A 25,159-nucleotide genomic window follows, 5' to 3' on the forward strand; every position below is an offset into this window, starting at 1 on the left:
ACAAAAATTCATGTGACCTGCTTTATTGCTATATTAGCTTTATTGTGGTGGTCTGGAGTGGAACCTGCAATATCTCTGAGGTATGCTTGTAATTAGTTTTTTTTTTTTTATTTTATTGTGGTAACATATGCAACTTTAAATTTCCCATTTTAACCATTTTCAAGTATGTAATTGAGTGGTATTAATTATGTTAACAATATTGTACTACCATCTGCCACTGAAAGTTTTTCAACACTCCAAACAGAAACTGCATCCATTAAGCAATAACTACCCATTCCCCCACTTCTCCTACCCCTATGCCCAGCCCCTAGTAACCTGTAATCTTTCTGTCTCAATGAATTTGCTTATTCTAGGTATTTCAGATAAGTGAAATCATTAAAGAATTTGGCCTTTTGTGTCTGGCTTATTTCACTCAGCAACCTCTTTAAGGTTCATCCATTTTGTGGCATGTATCAGAACTTTATTTCTTTTTATGGCTGAGTAATATTCCATTGTATTTATATACCATATTTTGATTATCCATTCATATGTTGATGAATATTTGGGTTGCTTCCACCTTTTGGCAATTGTGAATAATGCTGCTATGAACATCGGTGTGCAAAAATATCTCTTTGAGTTCCTGCTTTCAGTTCTTTTGGGTATAAACCTAGAAGTGGAATCACCAGGGTCATATGGTAATTTTGTGTTCACCTTTCTCAGAAACCACCTAACTGTTTTCCACGGTGGCTGCGCTATTTTTATGTTCCTATCAATAATGCACAAGTTTCCTGTTTATCTGCGGACACTTATTTCTGTGTTTTTTTCTCTTTTAATAATAGCCAATCTAGTGAGTTTTGTAAAGTATAAATAGTTTTAATAGTCTCAGTCTTTTACTGAGTTGGCTGCTTTTAGAGAGGTTACTTTTATGTAACTATTAATAACCAGGAGTGTAAGTTTTAGAGTTCTGAAAAGAACGATTAAAAAAAGTTAAGCGATATGGAGATAGGAAATATATTTGATTTATTCTTGATGGACATGTTTTGAAGTTAGCCAGTTTAGTGCCAAAGTTAGTCATGGAATGAGAATTTTGGAACTGGAAGGTCCTACGATCTTATCCCAAGTCACTACATTTTAAAAATGAAGAAATTGAGGTTAGAGAAGCTGTCTTGATTGGTATCAGAGAAATGAAGAAGAAACATTTTGTGATAGTAGAGAGAATTTTGATTTGGGACCTAATTGGTAGACTTAATCTCATTTCTATCATTGGATAGAAGAGTGATGTTGGGCAAGCCAGTTTTACTTTCTAGGACTTAGTCTCTTCATCTCTGAAGTGATAGAATTGAAACAGATGATTTCTGAGATGCCTTCCAGCCATTAGATTTTTATTCTAGGTCTTTTGGGGGAAGGTATACTTAATAATAATGTAAGTGGCTACTATTTATGTTGTATCTACCAAGTGTGAGACACTGATTTAAACATTTTACATTAATTATCTTTTTTAGTTCTTATAACAATTTTGTGAGGCTGATATTATTAGTTCCACTTTACAAACGAGAATGTGGGGCTTTGAGAGGTTAAGTAACTTGACAAAGCTTCTGAGAGGATAAACTGGAAATTGAATGCGAGTCTGCATGACTCCAACTCTTTTATTCTGATCCATATTTGCTCTTGGAACATTTAACAGGCCCTGCTGAAAGCAAGGACCTTTAGGACTTAGATAGGCACCTGCTTTTGACCCCTTTCTCTGGCACAGCATAATGTGTGTTAGTAATTCGGGCAGGAGAGACCTAGGATGCAGATGTCTATTGCATGCTAGCACTTGAGAAATTTTGAAGGGGCCAGAGTCAAATGCAGCATGAGGGGATAGCTTCTTAGAGGCCACTTTGAGAGACAAATTGAATAGGGAGTGCAACTCAATTCGGCATTAATAATTTAACAATGTAGGTGACTGTATTCATTTGCTTGTTAAAATTGTAGATGGCTGTAGTGTGTTTGTTCACACTTCAGCAAACAGGAATTGTACTCAACTACAAGCTGATATAAGTGGATTTGGTTAAATGTGGTATGTTTTAAAGAAGCTTGCTATTTTATTGTATTTGGTTTAATGATGGATAGAAAACACCTGAAGAGTTATATGGTGGATTCTATGGTACCACGTTTTCTAGGCCAAGGTCATGTTATTATAAAAGCACGAGTAAGCCTTCTACTTCAGATTTGATATTGATCAAGGTATATTTGGTTTTAAGAAGAAGGTGGAGAAATGAGGAGTTCTGAGGACAAAGCAAAAGTAATTAACAAAAGTGAATTATGAGATAGGTTTGAAGGTGGTGTGGTTATAATGGAGTTGGTTTGGGGTTGAGGGATGGAAATTAGGATTAGGAGGACAGAGATATGAAATAAAAAGTAGAAGGCCCTACTAATCATTGCTAATAGTTTCATGTGTATAAGAAGACAAAAATTTTCAATGCGTTTATCCATTAACGTTACACAAATGTGATCATACTCTTAAAATGATTTTGTATTTTTTCCCACATAATGTAGCTTGAGGATCTTTCAGTATCAGCACTTTCAGAGCCACCTCTTTTATCATTTGTTTATTTTTCAGAACATTATATTCCATTGTATAATTTGGCTTATCAAAATTTATTTAGTCCCCTTTTGAAAGACAGTTTCCAGTTTTGCTACTTACGACAGTGCTGCAGTGAACATGCTTATACATATATTTAGTTGGTACTTTTGTGATATGTCCATTGGGTAATTTCCTAGCAGTGGATCAGACAGTATGTACATTTTTTGTATTTAGTTACACTCTCACTAACAGTGTTGGAGAGTTGTGATTTTCTAACACGATTTTCACCAATGTGTATTATAAGAGAATAAAGACATCTTTGATTTTACTTTAATATGCTGAAGCCCAGACTGGCCTTCCAGTTTCTTGCTTAAGTTAAAAAGTTAAAAAAAAATGTATATGGAAATCATTTCAGAACCACTAGAATGGCCACTATTCAAAAAAAACGGAAAATAACAAATGTTAGAGACATAGTGGAGAAACAGCAACACTCATTTATTATTGAAGGGAATGTAAAATGGTGCAGCCACTGTGGAAAATAGTTTGGTACTTCCTCAGAAAGTTGAATATAGAATTACCATATGAACTGGCAATCTCACTTCTAGGTATATTCCCAAAAGAATTGAAGTAGGAACTTGAGGAGATATTTGCACATTGATGTTCACAATGGTATTATTCACAATTACCCAAAGACAGGAGCAACCCAAGTGTTCACCAACAGATAAATGTATAAACAAAATGTGGTATACACGCACACAGAGACAGACACATACATACTTTGGAATATTATTCAGCTATAAAAAAGGAATGAAGTTCTGATACATGCTACAATGTGCTTAAACCTGAATACATCATGGTGATTGAAATAAGCCAGACACAAAAGGACAAATATTGTATGATCTTACTGATATAAAATAATTAGAATAAGCAAATTCATAGAGTCAGAGACTAGAATACAGGTTACTCTGGGCTGGGGTAGGGGTAGGGAATGGGAAATTAATGCTAAATAGTACAGAGATTCTGTTTGGCATTATGGAAGAGTTTTGGTAATGGATGGTGGTGATGATAGCATAATACAGTAATGTAATTAACAACACTGAATTATATATTTGAATGTGGCTGAAAGGGGAAAGTTTAGATGGTATATATGCTACCAGAATAAAAATTTTAAAAACATCATAGAAGTGTACAACAAAAACAGTGACTCTTAATGTACACTATGAACTAAAGTTAATAGTATAATTATAATAATATTGTTTCATCATTTGTGACAAAGTTACCATACTAATACAAAGTGTTAATACAATAATAGGGAAAATTGTACTGATGAGGGGGGTATATGGGAAATCTGTACTTCCTGCATGATTTTTCTGTAAACCTACAATGTCTCTAATTAAAAAAAATATGAAAGACAGAATGATGTAAATCCCCTGGAGTAGCTACATTAATCCTTTTTTAATATGTGAAAATGATTACGTGTCAGTAAAATTCAGTAGGACACATTTATTGTCCCCATTAGGAATTGTAGCGAACACATCACTCTTTTTTTGGGCCCCCATCCTCAAAAGAGGATCCTTTCCTCTTCTTTTGTAGAGAAGATATGACTTGTATCTATAGTATCTAATTGTAATATCACTACATAATACACCACCCCCAGACTTTGGCTTGAAAGAATAACCATTTTATTTGCTCTTTATTCTGTGGATCAACAATTTGGTCTGGGCTTAGCTGAGTGATTCTTCTGTTGGTCTCTCCTGCAGTTACTCATACAACTGTGGTCATCTGGCTGCTTCACTGGGGTGGATGGTGTAAGGTAGTCTCACTCATTGCTGGTTGTATCCATTGGGCCATGTCTCCAAGGCTAGCCTGGGCTTATGAAGTGGCAGAAGAGTTTCCAACAATGAAACCACAAATTCCATTGTGCAAGCACTTAACAAGTCTATGCTTGTATCTCATTTGCAACTCAGCCATCAGCCAAGGCAATTCTCATGGCCAATCTCAGAGTCAGTGGGGAGAGGATTACATAAGAGGAGTACAAGTGCATTGAAACGTAAGTGTGGTTCATTGAGGGTTATTATTGTAACAGTCTACCACAGATATCATTTTTTTCTTCCTTGTATTATAGTTAAGTGCTACAAGAGAAGTATGGAGTTTAAAGGAGCTGTAATGGAGTTTAAAGGACAGAAAGATTTTCTTATAGCTGAGGGGGAAGATTCAGGGATGGTTTTGTGAATCATTTGAGTTGGAAAGATTGATTTCAATATGGGTTGAAAAATGGTGATTCTCTAAATCTTTCATTCCTTCTGCATATATTAAATTAGAGTTCCTCTGTAAAGGAGAATTTCAGCATCAGCCAGGGCAATTTGATTATCCTGGATTTCAGTTCATACTGGAAAGGCAGAAAAAAAATTCTTCATTCTTTTCATTTAGTTTCTAATTTTTAGAGTAAGTGTTGGTGCATTAGCTACTCCGGTGGTGATCAATGAGGTTTGCATTTTGTCTTTTGGTTTTCTCTTTAGTTGAGAAAACAGAACTCATGCATTTTTTTTATACTTTAAGAACTCAAGGATTTATATATATTTAGTGTGTTTCAGTCAAATGCAGGCAATATTATTTTGATGTGAAAATTGTCCCAGCTTTAGGTGGTGGGAGTGCTTTCAAGATGACCCTTGTCATATTGACAGAATTCTATTAGTATCTTATAGCTTCCTGCTTTTTGGCTTAATGATTGTGTTCCAGTTCATCTTATAAGTTTTCTTCCCTAGACCTGAAATTAGCTGTTTTTTTCCTTCCTTTTTTTTTTTTTTAAAGTGGGGAATGGTATTTAGAGACCACAATCTGGGCACTTAGGGTACTCGTTACTTCTGGGTTGTCACTGCTTTTAAACTTTTAAGTGATATGAATTAGGATATATGTAGTTTTAAAAAGCAAAAAACAAAAACAAAATGTGGGTTAAATTTTGGATTATAAAATTATTTTTACTTTTTTAATTCTATTTTTATATATTTTTATATTTACTGAATATTTTGGTCCTTGAAATTAACATGATTGTTTTTTCTAAAATGTGCATTAAATAGTTTTAAAGTAACTATACCAATGTTTTTATTAGTGAGATTACTAAATGAATTTTACTTTTTTTTGAGTAGTTCTTTTTGTGCTTAGAGTGTATCTCTCTAAGGATGAATAGTCAAAACACTGTGTTGTTAAATCACTTGAAATAATTATGTTGTTATCCCACTAAATTGATATTCAGTTATATTATGACTGACATTTTTGATGAGTAAGGATGTTATTAAGTAAATTAGAGAACATAGGAGGAAAAGCAATTTTTTTTCCCCTGGGACAGTGAGGAGTTGAGATAAGTGAAGCGTTTGTTTTTGGATATGGTACATTTGAGGTACTGTGGGAAATCTATTAGGTAATGTCTAAGGAGGTAACTGGAAATGTGGATGTAGAGGTATAGAGTGCTAAATTAGGTCTCTATTCTACAGTCTAGGTGAGAGAGGATGGCAGCTTGAACTAAGGTAGTGGAAAAGGTAGTGGAGAAAGGAGGGTAGATTCAAAATTTATGAAGATGACTGAATTTAGTTGGTGATTGGAAGTAAAAGTTAAGGAAGAGAGATGATTTAAGGGTAATGCCCTAAATTTAGGCAATATGGGTGTGTGATGTTTCTATAATCTGAGACAGAGTGCAGATAGGTAACTGGTTTGTGAGAAAAGGTAATGAATTTGGTTTTGAGTAAGCTGACTTTGCATTCAGGTAGAGAGACTTACAGGATAGGAAAATGTGAAGTTGGAGTTGAGCAGGAGTCAGGACTAGAATTCGGGTTTCATTATTGTCAGCATTGGTACTATTTAAAATCAAAGGAGTAAATGAAATTACCTAGAGAGTATATAGTGAGTAAAGAGGTCAAGTGTGAAAATTTTCCAGGAATCCCTGGAGAATGCTTTCTATGAGATTGTTTTTTTTCCGTGAAGTAGTATTTGTCATATGCAAATATACCTTTCACTTCATTTGTATTTAGTAAGTTCTTAGCTCTTCATAGTAAGAAAAGGGTAGTGAGGGCCCCTAAGAAATCTTTGGTGACTTATTTATAGTACAAGGATCTGATAATGTATTTAAAGCTTCCTTCCCAAAGTCTGCATATAGTAGATAGCTTTTCACACTTTTTGAATTTGTGGAAATCTTTCTAATTAGTTTTTATGGTGGCCTGAGAGTGAAATCAACTGCTGAGAGTTACATTTTACAAGAAGTTCTTATAGATGCCTTATAAATCCCCAGGGTTTTGAGGTTGTAAATAATTTAATTTCTAATACTGTATCTTTTCCAGTTTCATAAGTAGGTTTGCCGGTATATAATGTCTGTACAGAATCCTACAACAATGTTTTTTTCCAAAGGTTTTTGTAAAAGTGAAATTTGCTTTTAGCCAGCTCACATTTTTCTAGGAGATTAATCTATTATTATCAGCTTTTGCTGGCTTACTTTGTTTCCTAAAGCTTCAGCTAGAGCTGGTATGGGGTTATGCATTTATTTATTAAGCATTTGTTACAACTTTGCTGTGGGCAAAGCACTATTCTAGGTATCATTTTAATTAGTTTTACTTCTTTGAAGGTGGATAAGGTTTAGACATGAGGTCCTTTATCTGTATGTAGCAATTAGGTTGTGAAACTGATTTAGGAATAATTTTCCAAATGAAGGGTTTGCTGTATTCCTGTTTGATATTCTCTATATGGAGGGGGTATGTTGAGTGTTTGGAAGTCCTGGCTTAAATTTGATTCATATCTCCAGATATTAAAATCAGTCATGTAGTTCAAAGGAACATCTGTGATAGTGGTATTTCTTTACAAGATATTGCATACAATAAGCAATAGCTTTTTGCCTAGTAAAGTGCTGTTCTTTCTGAAATTTGTATACGATTCTTTGATAGTAGTTTTTGCAGAGCATAATCCTGCTTTATATTGATCTTGTGGTTGTTGGCAGTATGATTCTGTTTTATCTTAATAATCTAGGATAGCCTGTATATTGCATGTATCTATACTTATTTCATTGAAGCAAATCCTTTGAATACCATATATGCTCTTTTTCATAATTTCAAATGTTGGTCAATTTGGCTGTAGTCATGAGGCATTAGTTTAATGAAAGGTATTTGATAACTATAGCTAATCTGGATCTTTTTATCAAGCCCAAGTATTTTTCTTTTATTTTAACTTGAGAAAAGCTGGAAACTTTTTAAAGTAATATGACATGACTAATAAAAATTCTTTTGGGATGCTTACTAGGGGAATAACAAAATCATCCTGACACAAATAACATGAAAAAAAGGATAACAAAATCAAAAAATTTCCCTAACATTAAACTTCTTATCTTTCAATTTCTTCATGTTTTTATTTTTCAAAATTGAAGTCATAGTATATCCAAACTTTGTTCTTTGCCTCTTTTTAAAAGTCAGCATTATACTACATGCATTCTTATTTTTCTGCATAATCTTCATACTTGTCATATTAAATTGTTGAGTCTGTTGATTGGATATGTCAAAATTTAGTTAAACATTTCTTTTTTTTTTTTTTTTAACAAAGATTCAAAGTTTGCTTATGATTTTTTACTATTGTAAATAATGCTTTGCTTCGAATACCCTTTTATCCTTGCATGGAAAGTTTACAACTTTTTAAAAAGTGTCTGTTCATGGCAAGAGGTAGTAGCCCTGACACACTTTCTGAGTTTCCACAATGAGCGTGGCTTTTACTGCCTGCTATATAAGGGGTGTTTTTGGTCTCTATTATTTTATAAGAACTTGGTTGCCGCTACCTGTTTTAGGTCCCAGAGCCCTATATACTGTTATTTATGTTTTATTTTTTTTCCTCCACTGAGTTACTTATCTTGTTTTTGAGCATGGTTCTGTCTTTTTAGTATGTAAAAATTCTTCATCTGTTATTGATCTATGCTTGGAGCAGACGCTGCTGGTTTTTTTGTGAACCCCAAGTCCTGTCAGGACTGGAATTCTGGACATACTCTCTTTACCAGGGTACTTTTCACTGATTTACATCCCCTACCCCATTCCACATTACCAGTTTATCCTATTTACCTTCATTCATATATATATATATATATATATATATATATATATATATATATATATTATATATATGAATCTTATTTTGCCTTCATATATATGTATGTTATTATAATAAATTTTTTGTTAGACATTTGTTTTCTTTATATATGGTATTCTTATTTCTGTTCTATTTGCTTTAGTGAGTTTTTTTTATCTTGTTGGAATGGCTGCCATTCTGCTTAAATTTTATTTTTCCTTCAAGAAAAAAGTTTTTTCAGGTACCCAAACTAGCATTGGCCTTTTCTTTCTCAGAATTTGAATTGTATTCAGAATCCCTCTGTTCAGCATTTAATTTTTTTCAAGTTGTTCGTTAACTCTTTTTTCTGTACATTGGTTTTGTTTCCCCAGCCAGGTTGTTATCTTCCTGGAGGCATATGGTCCTTGTTTCTCTCACATTGTCTTCATAACTGAATCTGTTCCTGTTTGATATCCAGGGGCTTGTAGAGTCCTAGGGACTTCATGGAAGATGAATAAATATCTGTGGAAGAGACTATTAAAAAAAGAGTGTATTTCCTTTTTGGTTACTGTAAAAGCTAAATTTTATGTAACAATTTCTCTAAAAGACATTATTTGGAAGATATTTCTCTCTTGTTTTAAGTTTTTATCACAAATTATTTTTATCCCATTGTTTTTACAAAATAAAACTTATAAGTGGAAATGTTAGAACTTTTTATATTGATTTTTCAGCCAATGTGATTATAGTTGTAATAGGATTTTTGTGGCCTAAGAACAGAACATGAAGTTCTTAGACAATTTAGCAGTTATCAGGGGAATATGTTTAAAATACAGGCATCAAAAGCCCATATTTTATGATGGTTTCCCTGTTGTTTGCTCCCCATGCACCTTGGGCTTATGTAAATCTGTTTACTAGGATTATTTCAAGCAAATTTGAGGAAAGGTATTTTTGGTGGTGGTAATAGGATTATGTTTGAGCGCAGTATTTCTTTGAATTACTTCCTTTCACACAAAGTAAATCTCAGGTGAAAAGCCACCTGGACTCTGGAAAAATAAAGGATATAGAAATGGGGTAAAGGGAAATACAATTTTTGTTTCCAGTATCTAGTTTTTAAATTTTTTTTTAATTTTTAAATTTTAAAAAAATTTTTAAAATTCACTTTTATTGAGATACATTCACATATTATACAGTCATCCATGGTGTACAATCAACTGTTCACAGTATGATCATATAGTTGTGCATTCATCACCCAAATCTATTTTTTGAACATTTTCCTTATACCAGAAAAAGGCAAGAGTAAGAATAAAAAATAAAAGTAAAAAAGAACACCCAAATCATCCCCCCCGCACTCTATTTTTCACCCAGTTTTGTCCCCATTTTTCTACTCATCCATCCATACAGTGGATAAAGGGAATGCGATCCACAAGGTTTTCACAATCACACTGTCACCCCTTGTAAGCTACAATGTTATACAATTGTCTTCAAGAGTCAAGGCTACTGAGTTGCAGTTTGATAGTTTCAAGTAGTTACTTTTAGCTATTCCAATGCATTAAAACCTTAAAAGGATTATCTATGTTTAATAATGCCCACCAGAGTGACTGCTTGACTCCATTTGGAATCTCTCAGCCACTGAAACTTTATTTATTTATTTTTTTCATTTCACATCTCTTTTTTGGTCAAGAAGATGTTCTCAGTCCCATGATGTTGGGTCCAGATTTATCCTCAGGAGTCATATCCTGTATTGCCAGGAGATTTACACCCCTGGGAGTCAGATCCCATGTAGCAGGGAGGGCAGTGAGTTCACCTGCCGAGTTGTCTTAGCTAGAGAGAGAGGGTCACATCTGAGCAATGAAGAGGTACTCGGGGGAGACTCTTAGGCATAATTATAAGCAGGTTTAGCCTCTCCTTTGCTGTAATGAGCTTCATAAGGACAAGTGCTGAGATAGAGGGCTTGGCACACCAAACTGACAGTCCTCAGTGTTTGGGTCACTAGTTTTTTGTTGTGTTATGAAGTTGTCAAAATGTTAATGAATTAAAAACAAATTTCTCATTGCATATGATGACTCTTCATATTAAGCATGTAATTTAAGGGTTCATATTTAGCTTTTTCACCATTCATTTGCTTTTTTGCTGTATCCATGACTCTGTCATCAAAACGAGATAACTGACTTTCATTTATTTATGGATAAATTCATGTGTAAAGTATGCCATTTTATGGAAGAATCTGACTTTTCTTTTTAGAGAAGGGTAGCTGATATCATAGTTTAAAAATGGAAATTTTGTGGACATTAACTGAATGTAAGAAACACATACTCTGGGTACATTCAGAAAATTAGATTTTGGGAAAATATTAAAGAAATGTGGATTATCCAATTTGGAGAAGTCTGCTTATTTTTAATATCATAAAACTTTTCAGTATAAAAATAATTTAACTATGGCTCTAAAATTTTTGAGGAAAAAAAACAAAAAAGTGTAGCAAAAACGAAAACTGAGAAACCAAAAACAAAACAACCGTAATCCGGTTTAATGCAGAAATCATTATTTGCATTTTGGAGTATTTCTTTTTAATCTTTTTTTCTTATTAAATAGTTTTTATATGTAGTTGTGCTCACAAAATGTTTTTCATTTTCCTATATAGTTTCTATAGCTGTCATTTTAACTGATGAATTTCAAAGTAGTATCAATTTGTCTTTATTTGACATTTAGATTGAATATTTAATAGTAATGTTCATGACGTTCTTTTGCTGAGGTAAATGTGTAGTGAGTTGTTCTTGATCTTGGTGCTTGTCATGCATCTTAGTGAGGTGCTTCTCCAGTAGAGAAGCATTATAGGTTAGTGATTAAGAGTCAGACTGTTTGATTTAAAATCTTTTCTTCCATTTATTAGCCATATGACTTTGGCCAGTTATTTAGTCTCTATGCCTGAGTTCTCTCTTGTAAAGTGGAGAAGATGATAGTATCTACCATACATATCTTTGATGAAGATAATATTGAGTCAGTTCTTATGCTCTGAAACCCACTGCTTTACCAGACTTCTAATTCAGTTAAGGTATTGCCTGGATATTAATGAATGATAAGGTTGGATGATAAATGTTGCAGTGAAACAAAGAACTGTAAATGCCCCCCTCCCCCAATGCATCTCTGGTGGTGGAATATCAAGTATTGGAGACAGACAGTAATGAATGGTTGGCACTGGATAGGTTGTGCTGTATTGGTCTTTCAGCACTCCTCAAATCATTGCAGTTTGTCTGGTATAATGGAGAGAGAAATACAAGAGGAATCAGAAAATCAGCATTTTAGTTCTGCTTCTTTCTGATTTTTGTGAATAGTACAATCTTGAGTGATTCACAGCCCCTTTGAATATGTTTCCTCATTCATAGAGATAACGTTTGTCCTGCCTCTCTCAGAGATATCATTGTGATTAAATAAAATGTTTTGTGAAAGTGGGTTGAGGACTATAAAGCATTATATACAAAAGGATACTTTTTATTAATTTAAAAAGACTGAAAATGAGAGAGTGCATTAGAGATCTTGATACAGTGTTGGGCACAATCAGTCTTCAATAAAGAATAGCTGCAAGTACTGTTTGTTATTACTATTGTGAAGACATCTACTTTTCTTGTGTGTAAGGTTAGCCTTGATTACTGTTTAAGTTATTAAATGGTTTATGACTATATTGTAAATATCTACTTTGATTTTTTTTTTCCCTTCTGTTTGTGTTTCAGACTCCTGGGAGAGTTGGCTCTCAAGGTTCTGATTTAGATTCATCAGCAACTCCTATAAATACAGTGGATGTCAATAATGAAAGCTCTTCAGAGGTATGAAGATAATAATTTGGCAATAAAATTCAATATTCTTTAGGGGACAATAGCAAATATTTGGAATAACAATTGGTGATGCCAAACTTGTTTTTTGAAGGAAAAGTTCTCCTAAGTCTTTTTTGCATATTGGAATGTCACTTTTGAATCATGTTTGTAGATGAATACCTGTGCTTGGTTGTAAGACCAAGAAAAAAAGTATATACTAAAACTCTGAAAAATAGTATTGCTGATTTGCCTGTAATGCTCATGTCATCTCAATTTAATGAAGTTTTCTTAGTCTGTTCATAAATAATTACTAGTTAATTGGTATCTGTTTATGTGTGTAACAGTCATGAGCTACTGGGTTAATGAAAAATTAGTTTATCTATAAAATATTTATATTATTTGCTTAATTTCCAACTTCGTAAGAACTTTCTTTTAAGTCTTTGATGACTAATTAAAAGTTAATACTCTAAAAAAGACGTAACTAATTTTTTAAGATGTCAACCTTAGTAGTTGTATTACTGTTTTTTTTTTAATTAAACAAGTAATACTTGCTCATTATAGAAAAACTAGAAAATTGAGATAACGAAAGAGAACAACATACAAAGTGTCCATAAAACTGCCACTAAGATACTGATGGGTTCACATACTGCTCTGACAACTTTTGTCAGTTTGCCCTTCTCTTGGCCCAGCTGCATCACCTACTTGTTCCCTTTTCTCTGCTCTCATTTTCCCCACGTCTTGGTTAGTAGATCTTTCTCTCATGTGTTTCTGGGTCTGTCTGTCTTTCTATCTGTTTATCTATTTTGTCTCTCTCTTCTGTCTGTCTCTATGTATAAATGTTTAATAATTGTAGGAAGATTTCACAAGATTGTGAAAGTAAGGAAAAAAAAAATCAGCTGAACTTTATTAAGAGCAAGTTTAAAGAATGTCTTTGAAAAAACTATTCCAAACTGTGTTCATGATATTATGGGCTCAGAGTGCTCAGTTTTAACCCAGGAAAGGAATCTATTAATTGTTTACCTCAGTCAGACCAAACAAAAATCTCCAGTGGGCATTAAGCAGTACCTGGCAATTCTGTATTTTCTTACCAGGGTCATTTTCCTATCTCTGAGACAGTTGCTTTGTACCCTCTTTATCCTCTAATCTATGTCTGTTACCCCCTTCTACCTTCCCTCAGTCACTTTCTATATGATATTTAAAAATAAGAACCATACAATGAACATCCTTGTTTTGCCACCAGAACTATACTTCACTTTTATTCTCTTCCTTATTTTAGTACATGGAAGATGGGTCCATTTTCTAATCAAAGATCAATCCTTGCTCTTGTTCTCTGGATTCCATTTCTTCTCACTTTTTCAACTTATCCCTTCTCCCTCCTGCACCTTCAGTTTTTACCTCTATACCAAATTTAGTTCAGCATAAAAATATGTTCAGTATGGCACATATGAAAACAAGCAGGAAAATAAAAACATGAAAAAAACCTCAAACAAAAACCAAAATCCTTCCATTGATCTGAAATTGCCCCTTCACCTGCCAAGTATTATTCTGCTTTCCTTCAGAATCAGACTTCTCTGTGTGCTGTTTACAGTCATTGCCTACACTTTCTCTCTTTTTGGATAGTTTATATCTTTCTGGTGAATTGAATCTTTTATTATAGTCGTTAGTAGAAATAGAATGGCAGAAGCTTTCTTTTGATTAATATTTTGTACATTTTTTTCTGTCCTTTTATTTTCAAGTTTTGTATCCTTTTGTTTTATGCGTGTTTTTCTTTTACAAACAGCATGTAACTTGTATTTTAACTGGGAGAACACAGTTATTTTAATTATTGATGCATTTTGATTTATTTCTACTGCTTTTTATGGGTTTTCTGTTTGTCCTGCTTTTCTGTTTTTTGTTCTTTTTTTGTCTGCTTCATTTGAATTTCTCTTTCTCAAAAAACACTCTTTTCTGTACGTCTATGATACCATACTCTTATGGTTTTCTTTCTACCTCTCTAGCTGTTGATTCTTAGTCTTTGCTGGCCTCTTCAGGAACTGACCTTCATACGGTGGAGTATCTCTGGGGTCAGTCTGGGGTCCTTCTAATTTGGAAGTTATGCATTTTCTTCTGTTCTTTTATGCTATTTTAACATATATTACTGAATGTATAAAGTATTACTACTCCTATCCTAACATTTCAAGGACCTTAGAACACTGATATAAATTGCTACCTCCCACCTTATCTTCTACTGTTGTTCATTGTTTTAGATTTATCTTCTTTTCTTTTTATCCTCGAAAGTTAGAACTTATTACTGTTTTCTATTGTTACTGTTTAGATTTATTCATTTATTTACTAGTATATATTTTGCTGTTCCTTCTTGCATCTCCAATTTTCCATTTGTAGTTACTTTCTTTTTAAAATGCATCCTTTAGAAATGAAATAAGCTTCAGTGGCAGAGAGATTCCAAAAGGAGCCGAGAGGTCACTCTGGTGGGCACTCTTATGCACACTTTAGACAACCCTTTTTAGGTTCTAAAGAATTGGGGTAGCTGGTGGTGGATACCTGAAACTATCAAACTACAACCCAGAACCCATGAATCTCGAAGACAGTTGTATAAAAATGTAGCTTATGAGGGGTGACAATGGGATTGGGAAAGCCATAAGGACCAAACACCACTTTGTCTAGTTTATGGATGGATGTGTAGAAAAGTAGGGGAAGGAAACAAACAGACAAAGGTACCCAGTGTTCTTTTTTACTTCAATTGCTCTTTTTCACTCTAATTATTATTCTTGTTATTTTTGTGTGTGTGCTAATGAAGGTGTCAGGGATTGATTTAGGTGATGAATGTACAACTATGTAATGGTACTGTAAACAATCGAAAGTACAATTTGTTTTGTATGACTGCGTGGTATGTGAATATATCTCAATAAAATGATGATTAAAAAAAAAAAAGTATAAAAATAAAGTTACATGTATTCTGAAAAAAATGTCAAAAAAAAAAAAAAATGCATCCTTTAGGATTTCCTTTAAAGAGTTGTGTTTTGCTCAACTCTTAGTTTTTGTCTAAAATGTATTTATTTCCTGCCCATTCCTGAAGTAAGATTTAAGTATAAAGTTCTACATTGACACTTATTTTCTCTCTACACACTGAGTATATCCATCTCTTCTTTCTGAGTCCCACTGTTACTGTTGAGAAGACTGCTTTCAGGCCATCTGATGTTCGATTTCCTCTGCTCCTCAGGTTATTTTTATAATTAATCAATCAATCTCTCTCCTTTTGTGTCTTTCTCTCTTTGTATCTCTCTCCCTGTCTCTCTCTTTCTCATTTTTGTTCTAAGATTTTTTTATTTTATTTATTTATTGTTTTAATCTTGCTTGGATTCCTGTATACAAAGATGTGTCTTTCAACAGTTCTGGAAAATTCTCTATGATTATAAGTATATTGCCTTACTTTTTTCTGTTGTTGCCTCTAGAACTTAGATGAGATATATATTAAAGTTTTTTACTCTATCCTTCATGTGTCTTATCCTTTCTTATATTTTATTTCTTTCTTTTTTGTCTGTTCCTTATTCTAAATTTTAAGAAATTCTGTTATCCAATATCTCTTCTCACTGGTGGAGAAAATCTACTATTTAATACAGCCAAAATTTTAGTGTCTTATTTTTCATTTTAGAAGTCCTATTGGTTTGTTTTTCAAATCTCTCCTTTCTTTTTAATAGTCTCTTGTTCTTCTCTTAAGCTTCCCTTTTATTTCTTTAAACATTATAAGCATGATTATTTGTATTTTATGTTTGATAATATTTATAGTGTTATTACAGTATTTGAACCTTTGCAGTTTTGATTCTGCTGCCTGTTGTTTCTGCTGTTTGTCACTCATAATGTTTCTTTTTATGTGTTTTGTGATTTTTGACTGCTGATTTTTGACAACCAGCAGAAAACACAGGCAGCAGCCCTTTGCAGCTTGGGTCTATGTTACTCAAGAGAGGATTTGCATTTACTTCTATCAGTGCTCTGGAGGTGCCACTAACCTGGGGTACTTCAAGTAGTTCTGCACTTGAAGTTGTGCAGTTACACAATAGCATACATTCTGGCTGCTGACCTAATGAGGGCTATTGGTGGTTATGGATTTGTGGGAATTTTTTTTTTTTTCTCCATATACCCAGTGCTAAGGTCAAGACTTGGCAAAGTGTTTATTTCTTGTTCTGTGGTTTGTTTTTCTTTTACTCCTACAGTGAGATTAGCTTCCCATCTTGGACAAGTTCTAGGCTTTAACTTTGTGCCCTTTGAAGCCATCTAAACAGAATTTGAAATATCGTGGTCTCTAGGATTTTCAAGAAATATTCAGAGTGAAAGCTCACTTTGGTGCTTGTTTATTTCTACCTTTTATTTCATTATTGCTTTTATGGATTCCTTAATTTTATGTCAACTTAGAGGAACTAAGTATATTTTATATTGTATAGTTGTTATCATCAGGACAGTTGTTCAGATTATTTAGAACACTGTTGTCTCAGTTTGCCAGGCTGCTGTGAGAAATAGCACACAATGGTTTGGCTTAAACAATGGGCATTTGTTGGCTCACAGTTTTGAGGCTAGAAGTCTAAAATCAGGATATTAGCAAGACTTGCTTTCTGCTACAATGAAGTTTCTGTTTGTCTTTTGCCCAAATTTTAAAATATCAGCCAATGTAAAATTTAATATGCAACATTATTAGGATAAAGAAGTATACTACATAAAGATAAAAATAAAATATAACAAGAGACTATAATATTCTTGAGCTTAGTAAGCACTTAACTATTCATTTATTTTTATCAATATGGACTCACACATACTTATTCTATACTTTGGGTTGTAGTCCAATACCACACTATTTTGTTGCTCAAATATTTCCAGCTTTGGCCACTGGAAGCTCTTTCAGGTTGGCTTCTGTGTCCCTTTAACATTCTACCCATTCCTGTACTTTTTTTAGTTTTTTTTTTTTACTTTCTGGCACTACAAGATGTTTCAAGTTTGTCTTTTATTTTTGCTGCTCTAGCCCTAGAATCAGCCATTTTCCCAAGGAGCCCTAGTTCCTTTTATTGAAAAATGATGTTAGAAAGATCTGGATGCTAGGTGTTTTCATTGCTATTGGGATGTCATTGCCCCCAGGCCCTCTCTGCTGACAGGGCAAGGAAATATATGTGTGTACTAATTGATGTATACATACATATCTATAAATATTTCTTTATGTAACTGTCTGTTTCTGTAGAAGTCTGAACATGTGTTTATACTGATGTCTCCAACTCTAATCCATTACCACATGGATCATTCCCCTTGCTTACGTGTAACAGTGTGAAACCTGGCTCCTACTGCTGCCATCCATTTACTTAATTATTCATTAATGCATTTATTTTTAATGCAATTACTGTTACATTTGAGTTTGAATCTACCATATTACCATGAGCTTTCATTTTTTTCCACTTATTCTATTTTGCCTTTCTCCTCTTTCTTTCTTATATTTGGATTGATACAGAACTTTTTGTTCAATTTTCCCCTACATAAACATAAAAATTATACAAATACTTGTTTATTATTCTTTTAACTAAATATTACACTACACATTCTTGACCTATATTCATCTAATATTAATTGGTATTTTTACTTTTCCCAAACAAGGCAAGAACTTTAGAACCATTAAATTTCAGTTAACTCTGTTCTGAATCATATAGGTAATTTCAAAAATTGTTATGGGTTGCAGTTCCACAATTTCAGTTCTTTCCTTACTATGCACTACAAGGTATATACAGAAAGGTGAAGACCTTCAAGGCACAATTCAATGAGCAGCTATAGAGCAAATCCCAAGGGATGCTATAGGCTACAGTTCCACCATGTCATTTACCTCCTTCCAGCCCTTCCAACACCCCAGCATCCAATATATATATAATAATATAAAGTTTCAGTATTCATAGACCTTTTTTCAATCTTATCTTGTTTGTTGCTACTTCTTCCTCCCACTTAATCTCTTTCTGCATCTTCAGGGGTGTCTAAGCAGTGAGCACCCTAACTTGTTCATATTAAAAGGGGGTGTTGACAGTATGGGGAAGGGGGCTGCATCTGATAGCTGATCTTAAAGAGGCTGTTGCCTCTGGGTTTTAGGACTTCTCTGGTATAGGAACACTCTAGTGGATTTAAGTTTCTGAAAGATAAAACTTAGTGAGTGAATCTTTTATAGAATATCAGGTAGGGACCTAGGTATTTGGGGACTACTTTTGATAAGGGCCTGGCATGCTGTGGCCAGTTGGGATGTCTAGCTGGAGCTTGCATGAGAGAAACCTCCAGGATAGCCCCTCAATTCTATTTGGGATCTCTCAGCCACTGTGACCTCAGCTTGTTAATATTTCTTTTTTTTCCCCCTTTTGGTCAAGTAGGCATTTTCAATCCATCACTGCCAGGGCCAGGCACATTCCTGGGAATCATGTCCCATGTTGTTAGGGAGATTCATTCCCCTGAGAGTCATATCCCTCTTGGGGGTGGGGGGAGGTTAATGAATTTATTTGCCTAGTTGGGCTTAGAGAGAGGAAGACTACATCTGAGCAGCTGTAAGCTTCTTGAGGGTGGGGACTTTGCCTTGTTTACCATTGTGTTTTCAGCATACAGTATAATGGGTGGAACATAGTAATCATATTCAGTAAATAGTTTTTGAATGAATGATTGAACCATTGTGTGTGGAAACATCTAATCAAGAAACAAAAGTAAAGTAAAAGGCAGCATAAAGCTGTGGTGGCAAAAATGCAATGATACGTTCTTTTAAAGAAGTATATTCTATAGTTCCAACACATGAAACCATAGTTGCCTGAAAGACAACCTTTCATAACCAAAAAAAAAAAAAAAAAAAAGGAATTCATGTTCTTCACTTTCATCCTCTGGCTAATCTCCTTTGAGTGTTGTTAACAGAAGAAATAATGATATTAATGATAGCTAACATTTATTGAATGGGTATTATGATAAGCACTTTGCATGTTTTATCTCATGTCATAAGACCCATATGAAGTTAAGTGTTATTGTTACCTCATTTAACATATGAGGAAATTGAAAGTCACACAGCTAGTGAGAGTGATGTATCCAGGATTCAAACCCAAGCCTAACTCTTAACCACCATTCTGTATTGCCTCCGGCTTTGAAACTTTGTTTGCAGTCTCTGCCTTCTTCCTTGCTATTATCCTAAGTGACTTTAGTGATCCAAAAAACATCCTAGCCTCCTAGTTCCTTAATGTTATCAGTGTCAATTATCTTTTTTCCTCCTGTTTTAGCCATTGATCAAGCCCATGGCTTTGTCAGACAGAATATAGTTTTACCTGAAATACTGAAATCCTGTCTCCCCATTCCTTACCACAACTGCCTATTTTCTTAGCAGCTCTTCTTCTCGTAGTCTTGGTACTTAAGTTCTTTGGCCTTGCTGAGTTTTCCAGTTTTTAAATTTCCTATATATTTTTCTAATCTCTCAGTCCTTTCCTGGCTTCATTTTCTTTCCTCTCTAATAACATCACATCTAATGGTAGTTATTATTTGTTGAACACTTAGAATGTGTAAGGCATTCTAGTAAGCATTTTATGCACATGATAATCTCTAAAAGAATAGGTGCTAATAGCCCTATTTTATAGTTGAAGGAACAGACAGTGAAATAAAGTATCTCCTTAAGGTTGTATAGCTAGCACTTCTTGAGAGGAGAGTTGTAACAACTTCTTTGTTGTGAACATTGTATCGCATGGCGCTATTTGTTATATCTGCCAGTAATTCATTAACTAAAATAAAAATTAACTTGCCAATAATCACCCTCAGATAAGTAAGGACAAAATGTCATAAACAAAAAGAATAATATTCCAAGCAAAGCAACTAACTGGGTACCATGATAAAATTGAATCAATGGGACTTTACAGCAGAAGGTTGGGAACTAATTATAGAAGTCTTAATTTGTGTAGATCTTCCACCTTTTGTACATATACTACTTGAAAATCTCCCTTACATATACTGAAAATAGAATAGATAAACTAATAATTTTTGTCTATTTTCATTGTTTATATTGTGTTTTATAAGTAATTTTTTATGGCTATCGTCCTAAAAGTTGTTATTTCACAGGGTTTCATCTGTCCATTATGTATGAAAAGATGTATAACTGCTATTGATTTGTCGGAGCATTACCAGAAAGTACACACTGAAAATGAAACAAGAGGACAGGAGCTTCTTAATGACTCCGATGTTATTGTGGGTCCTGTATATTCTGTTTCAGTAACTTGGTTATGGGTTGCTTAAAATATCTTTGTTTTTCCTTGCCTTGGTGTTGCTTAATTTCTTATGCTACCAGGGAATATGGATTGCTTTAATTACGCATGCTTTAAAGAGGGTTCAATAAGGAAAAAAGGCTCTTGGGACGTGTGCTTGGTGTCTCTTACTACTTGCAGCTGTCTTTTGTGAATTTGTAAATAAATATAAAAGTTGGTTAATATTTTTACATAAATTTCATCATGAAATTTTAAATATAAAGTGAATGATAATGTATAATTTCAACATTTGTAACTTATGGCTTTATTCTTTAGTTAATGTTTTATTGGAATGTATTAAAATGCTTTAGGTTAAAATGTTTTGTTCTTAACATAGAAAGAGGACATAGAATGTGAAATGTGTGCCCTCATCTGGGAAATTACACATTAGAACTTAAAGCTACCAGTGTTTCCATCTTTGTTTTGACCCCCCAGACCTGAGAGAGGTGATAGAATGACAGACACATCAGTAACTGTGTTAATGTTCCATCAGTAACAGTGGATTTCAGCAATGATTCTCAGTAGTGTGGGGCTGGGCCTTATCTAAGGGTGGGGAGATGGGAGTGAGTGAGGGGAACTATTGCCAATTATTAGGCTGGAAAAGTTTCTCAGAACAGGCTGATACATCTCTTTCCTTTGAAAATCATTGTAGTAGTCTAAAACCAGAAATGTAGCTCTTTTGATTTTATTACAAATCTTAGAAAATAATGAAACTTTTTATACCATGAAAGACCACAAATAAGACTTTTACATTTTTCTCTGAGACATTTATGTCTATAAGAAAACTGTCCCACAAATATTCACTTATTTAACATATTAACATAGTAACTCGTATGTGCCAGGCATTTTGATAGGTGAAGGAGATAAAAAGATGAATAAGATGTGATCTCCATCCTAGGAGGTTTCCATGATAGATATTACTTATTTGATATGGTGGGAGCACAGAGAATACAATGGTTAATTCAATATGAGAGAAACTCAAGAAAAACTTCACAGGTGAACAATTGAACCAGATGTTCTTTATGTTGGTGGGGAAAATGGGTGCAAATAGGAGGACCTGAACAATGTGTGAACAAAGAGAGGCAAAAAAGTGTTCTTTGAAATCGGCTTAGCATTTTACCAGTTATCTTCCCTTCAGAATATGTGGTTCAACTTTTCTTCTTTATGGGCTAGCCAAAATCAAAAGTAGCAATCTCACCCATATATGACTTAAATAAGAGCTTTCCTTTTACCTAAAAGGATACTTACTACAACAGGTATACCATAAATGTGTGTAGTTAAGTTCTTAGCTGCATTGAATTTGTAAAAGGATTACAGATAAAACTAAACTCTATGAGTGAAGAATTTATTGGTTTTAATCTTAAGTGATCTGCTTTTTTTTTTTTTTTTTGAATTGGAAGAAATTTGGAATGATTAAGGAGGGGAGTAAATGTAGCTGGCTACTGTAAGTGTTTTCGTATTGGCTAATAGTACTTCTCTGGAAGTTGTTTATCTTACAACCTTGACCTCATTGAAGATAGTTTTGAAAAAATGGAGGAGTCTCTTACTATTCAGAATTGGTCTTATAAAGTCCTTGAACTAATGACTTTTTTCATGGGATATCCCTTAGGCACTCATTCATTCTCAGGTTATTTTACTTTTATTTTAAGTGAGTGATTTGGTAATAAACTTTCTTAATCCACACTTGTAGTCCATAGAAGACTAGTATTGCTAGAAATAGCATCTTGAGAATTTTAAGAAATGCTTGTTGAAATACAAAACAGGTAGGGTATAGGAAAAACTATAACATGTGAGTGCATTGATTAAAGAGGCTTGCCAGAATTAATGAAGTATAGAAGACACCCATTCTGTGATTAATCACACCTCAAAGACATTAAGCAAAGGCTTAATATCTATGTAAGAAGTTGAGGAACCATATGCATTTTAGAAAGGCATAGTTTTATCAGAAATGGCTCCAAATTGAAGTTTTATTTAAACATGCAAGATTTAATTACATGGAAAATGCACTTACATGGAATGTCTCAATAATTAAATACATATTGCTGACTTTCTAAAATTTCTCTTCAGGGATGAATCAGTTATTTTTGGGATATTGACCTGGTAATATTCAGAAGCTGTAGAAGGTATAATATCCCGAACTTAATGTGATCATTAGCTTTCTGGCAAACCTAGGTATCTAGAGCAAAAACCTGGAAGTTAAGACAACAGTCAAAGCCAAAGTTGTGAAGACTAAATAGTATAATGGGGAGGTGGATTTTGTGAGAAATACTCTATAATTTGTCTTCTAGTAGCAGAAACTGAGACACAAAAGAAAAATGACAGGCTGAAGAATATAGGGATTTAGGCACCAGTGCACTAAAGGCATGCCAACTAATGCTCTACAACAGTTACTAGGCAGGATTTATAAGAAAAATGCCAAATTAAGCTTAATATAGATACTTTATGAAACATCATGGTATAGATAATAGATGTCTTTTTTTTTTTTTAAATTCAATTTTCTTGAGATATATTCACATGCCATACAGTCATCCATGGTGTAAAATCAGTTGTTCATAGTACCATTATATAGTTGTGCATCCATCACCACAATCAATTTTTGAACATTTTCATTACCGCACACAAAAAAGAATAAGAATAAAAGTTAAAATATAAAAGAACACCCAAACATCCCATAACCCTCCCAACCCTCCCTATTATTCATTTACTTTTTGTCCTCATTTTTCTATTCATCTATCTATACACTGTATAAGGGGAGTGGGAGCCACAAAGTTTTCACAATCCCATGGTCACACAGTATAAGCTACATAGTTATACAATTGTCTTGAAGAATAAAGGCTACTGGGTTGCTGTTCAGCAGTTTCAGATATTTCCTTCTAGCTATTCCAATACACTAAAAACTACAAAGGGATATCTATATCATGCATAAGAATAACCTCCAGAATGATCTCTCAACTCTATTTGAGATCTCTCAGCCACTGGAAATTTATTTTGTTTCATTTCTCTTCCCCCTTTTGGTCCAAGAAGGCTTTCTCAATCCCATGATGCCAGGGCCAAGCTCATCCCACGAGTCATGTCCCACATTTCCAGGGAGATTTACACCCCTGTGAGTCATGTCCCACACTGAGGGGAGGGCAGTGAGTATACCTGCAGAGTTAGCTTAGAGAGGCTACATCTGAGCAACAAAAGAGGTTCTCTGGGTGTGACTGTTAGGCACCATTTTAAGTAGGCTTAGCCTCTCCCTTGTAGTAACAAACTTTATAAGGGCAAGCCCCAAGACTGAGGTCTTGGCTTTCTAAATTGGTAGCTCTCAGTGCTTGTGAGAATATCATTAATTCCCCAGGTGGGGAAATTTAATTTTTCACATTTTCCCCCAGTCCCTCAAGGGGACTTTGCAAACACATTTTTATTCCCTGCCCAAATTACTCTGGGATATATTGGGGCTTCAAACTAACCTGTACAACCACCCAGATTTCACTCCCTATTCAATAGTCCATGTAATTATGTTGTTTAAATAAACTGAGCATACAAGTTAAATTATATATTGTGTTACAAAAAATACAGATTTTGCACCCAATAAACATCTCTTCCTTTGGTCATACACAGAAATTGAAGTTTTAAAAACACTGACGCTATTGTCCTTTACCCTTTAGTCTGATTTACCTTAGTCCTAATCAGATCCATTTCATTCATATGTCAAATTGAAGTCTGAACTCTTTTCAGACTCTTTAACATTTGTTCTATGGGGTAATGCTGACATTCATAGCATTCATAGCTGCTGGACTCTGGCTCTGAGTCTCTTTCTCAGGTTTCACACAGATCCCCAAAGTTCCGGAGACCGACCAGTTTATATACAAAGAGCTCAGCATGTCAGAATTTAGAAATAACTATTACAACTCAGGAATAGATGTAACTGCTGTAAGAGCTTACATGCTAGGCACCTTTTCAATAAGCTTTCCCCTGATAACATATGCTCTCAGACACAATTCTCAGAGTTTGCACATTATAGTTAGTCCGTATTAGTGAGGCATTATGTTTTTCTTTCCATTTCTGGTTTATTTCACTCAACATACTGTCCTCAATGTCCATTCACCTCACAACTTCACTCCTTACAGCAGCTCAGTATTCCATTGTATTTATACACCACAGTTCACCATTCTGTTCATCTATCAATATATCCCTAGGTCACCTCCATCCACTGTGAATTGTGAATACTGACACCATAAACCCCACTGTGCAAATGTCCATTCATGTCCCTCTTTTCAGTTCTTCCAAATATATACCCAATAACTGAATTGCAAGACCATATGTCATCCCCATGCTTAGCTTCCTGTGGAGCCATCACACTGTGTTCCAGATGGACTGCACCATTCTACTTCCCCACCAATGGTGATTAGGTACATCCCTTTCTCCACATTTTCTCCAGCACTTTTATTCCTGTTTATTTTTTAGACAGTTTTATTCAC

The 25,159-nt window shown here is 34.1% G+C and overlaps 1 protein-coding gene across 1 annotated transcript in view; it reads left to right on the plus strand.

Annotated features, from left to right (window-relative positions):
• Positions 1 to 25,159, plus strand: part of EEA1 (early endosome antigen 1) — a 160,792-nt gene that overhangs the window by 16,463 nt on the left and 119,170 nt on the right. The window contains exon 2 of the mRNA XM_037845172.1: positions 12,343 to 12,435. Within this exon, the coding sequence (XP_037701100.1) occupies positions 12,343 to 12,435 (93 nt within the window). The remainder of the gene's footprint in view (positions 1 to 12,342; positions 12,436 to 25,159) is intronic.

This window comes from Choloepus didactylus, chromosome 8, assembly GCF_015220235.1.
Source record: "Choloepus didactylus isolate mChoDid1 chromosome 8, mChoDid1.pri, whole genome shotgun sequence".
NCBI lineage: Eukaryota > Metazoa > Chordata > Mammalia > Pilosa > Megalonychidae > Choloepus > Choloepus didactylus.